This window comes from Elephantulus edwardii, unplaced genomic scaffold, assembly GCF_000299155.1.
Source record: "Elephantulus edwardii isolate Elephantulus edwardi_28Jun2011 unplaced genomic scaffold, EleEdw1.0 scaffold00077, whole genome shotgun sequence".
In the NCBI taxonomy this organism is placed as follows: Eukaryota; Metazoa; Chordata; class Mammalia; order Macroscelidea; family Macroscelididae; genus Elephantulus; species Elephantulus edwardii.
In genome coordinates this window covers 12,914,661-12,917,292 of record NW_006399827.1, presented here as the reverse complement: position 1 = coordinate 12,917,292, position 2,632 = coordinate 12,914,661, and the positions used below count along the sequence as shown (strand labels likewise).

General features: G+C 40.1%; 1 protein-coding gene across 2 annotated transcripts in view; it reads left to right on the top strand.

The window, feature by feature from the left end:
- LOC102862427 (F-box/LRR-repeat protein 20-like) overlaps positions 1 to 1,249 on the top strand; it is a 46,960-nt gene extending 45,711 nt beyond the window's left edge. For both annotated transcript variants that reach the window (XM_006889379.1, XM_006889378.1), the window contains one exon: positions 1,141 to 1,249. In XM_006889379.1, coding sequence (XP_006889441.1) covers positions 1,141 to 1,249 — 109 coding nt within the window. The remainder of the gene's footprint in view (positions 1 to 1,140) is intronic.
- Positions 1,250 to 2,632: the final 1,383 nt, after the last annotated feature.

Sequence of the window (2,632 nt, the reverse complement as noted above, 5' to 3'; positions counted from 1 at the left end):
TTTAACAATTTAATTTCTGTTTTCTTTCATACTAAGTCACTCTCTTTCTAGGAATTGCCCTGTTGTCCTCCATCCCCCAAGACAGCAGTTAGATCAAGGAGAGTTACTTTGAGCCTTTGCTTTTTGCCCCATCCTCCACACTAGAGTGCTCCTCAATCTGTGAATTGACTTGCAGACAGGTTGCCAACAAAAAGGTTGTAAAATGCTGGATGACTTTGTAAGTTAGATCATTCAGTTCAATAGGCATTTACTGGGGCATCTGCTTTACACCTGCTGTGAGAAAGGCACTGTGCTTATTTAGGCCCTTACCACCAGTCTAATCTATGTTGCTCTTTGGGCTCCTGAGCACATAAAGGACCAACAAATCTCATCTTGAATTTCAGCTGACCCCATTTCCTCCTTTCACTTCAGACATTGAAGTTCTGACTACAGTGTAAGATCCAAGATCCATATTTCTTCTACACCAAAAGAAAAGAGCCAAAGGTCAACCGGAGCCTCTTCTATATCCAGTTTGCACTATGGTTCCTAGACCTGTCTAGCTGTCAAGTATCTCTTCTGTCTCTCACAGAAGTCTTTACTTGTTCCTGAAGTGACATAGCATTTTGACCACTTTGATTTAGCTGTTTATATATAGGCTGTAATCTCAAGAGCAGGAGGCTCATCTTGGCCACCTTTGGTCTGCTCTTATATACCAACTTGCACAGTGCCTTGATTCTAGTAGGTACTCGAAAACTATTTATGTAGTAAAGACTAGAAGTATTAAAAGAGGCTAATGAGCTTAGGATAGTTTTTTGTTTGTTTTGGTGGTGTTTTTTTAAATTAGAAATATATACTGCTCATAATCACTTGGGAAAAAGAATTTGTTTTTATAGTTTATTTCAGTTAGTGTCTTTAACGTGTGTAATTTCTTTAAAGATAATTTTTTCTCTAGTTTTGTAATTATAGAAGCCAGTATCAAAGTTATGTAAGCTTCATTTTGTCACTTAGAATTTGATATGGTACAAAGTAGAAGCCCTCTCTGACTGTTTCCCAGCTTCAACCCTGCTTTCATGTCCATTCATCTTCTTAGTGGTTTCTCTGAAAAGCAACATTGCACTTTCTGTTGAAACTCTCACTTAGTAATGTTTCTGTCTTGTTTCAGACCCATTTACCCAATATTAAAGTCCACGCGTACTTCGCACCTGTCACTCCACCCCCGTCAGTAGGGGGCAGCAGACAGCGCTTCTGCAGATGCTGCATCATCCTATGACAATGGAGGAGGTCAACCTTCGTGAACTGAGTATTTAATGACACTTCTAGAGTTACCGTGAAGTCTCTCCAGTGGAAGCAACCCCAGTGTTCTGGGCAAGGGTTACAAAGTGAGGGCGGTGTCCAGATCCCCGAACAACACATACATACACATACATACCTTTGGCCCCTTCCACTCTAGCTCTGTGACTATGGGACTGACGTCTGTGCTGGCTTAGTATCAAGTGGATTGGTAAAACTTAACCATTCCTGCTGGACATGCCCGGAAGAAAATCACAGGCCAAGGTAGAGGGAAGGGGGCATTCCAGCAAAGTCAGTGTTACTGATACTGCAGTTCTTTTGTTTTATTGAAGGGTTTCTTTGGGAATTTTTTAACAACAGCTGCAGTCCTCCAAGGTCAAGGAAACATGGAAAAACAAGAAATGATGTATCCAGGGACCAGAAAGAAAATTTCTTTGCATCCTAGAAATGGCAGCCATCCATTGTAAAGTGACTACAGAGATTCTGTGCTTCGTTGTTTCCATGCCAATATGCTGAGCATGCTCACAAAGAAGGCTCGTCCATTCCTCCTAAGTTTTAGTTTTGGCCCAGATGTTTTTCAAGTGGTTGCATTGAAATCACACTCAGATTGTCGTTCTCCAGCACATGTGTGCCCTGTTTTCCGTTCTCTATTGCTCTCTCCTGCACTTGTGCTCAGTCTGTCTGTCACCTTTTCATAGTTGGCTTACTCACACCCAGTTGTTACTCTTTTGTGTGTTTACAGTTTGCGTATTGGATGATTAGTTGGGGTTGCCAGACATTTTTAAAAGAGACATAATCAATAAATATTTTTATAATTTAAATTTTACCATTAGGAGACCCTGCCTGAATCTTTGCCAATCTAAAGAGAAAAAGCAAAAAAGATTATGAGAAGGAATTGAGCTAAAACTGTTTCGATGAGAATAAACTTCACCTTTTGGTTTCTGTTACATCTTATGATACAGAGGCATAATATGACCTGTTTTTCTCTCTGCTCATTTTTCCTTCCATCAAACGCTACTTAGAAAGATAGATTATTAGTAAATAATGTAATGGTATATTACAAAACTTCAGCCTGAAAACCCTAGCACCTAAGCTTGGTCATTGTGCTCACTGAAATCTTGGTATAATCAGTGGCCTCTCTGACCTGTTTGTGCAGTCTGGTCTGTCCATTTCTTGTTATTTCCCCATTTCTTCCCACCAAAGATACAGAAATGTCCCTATAACAATTGGGCACCTGTATTTAAGTGTTGACAGTATCATATCTAATACTTGAACCTCAAAGAACTAAACCTTTTCTAAACCTGTCAGCCATAGCTCTCTTCGTTTCTAGCCTTCCTTAAATGAAATAGAGGGCTAGCCAGGT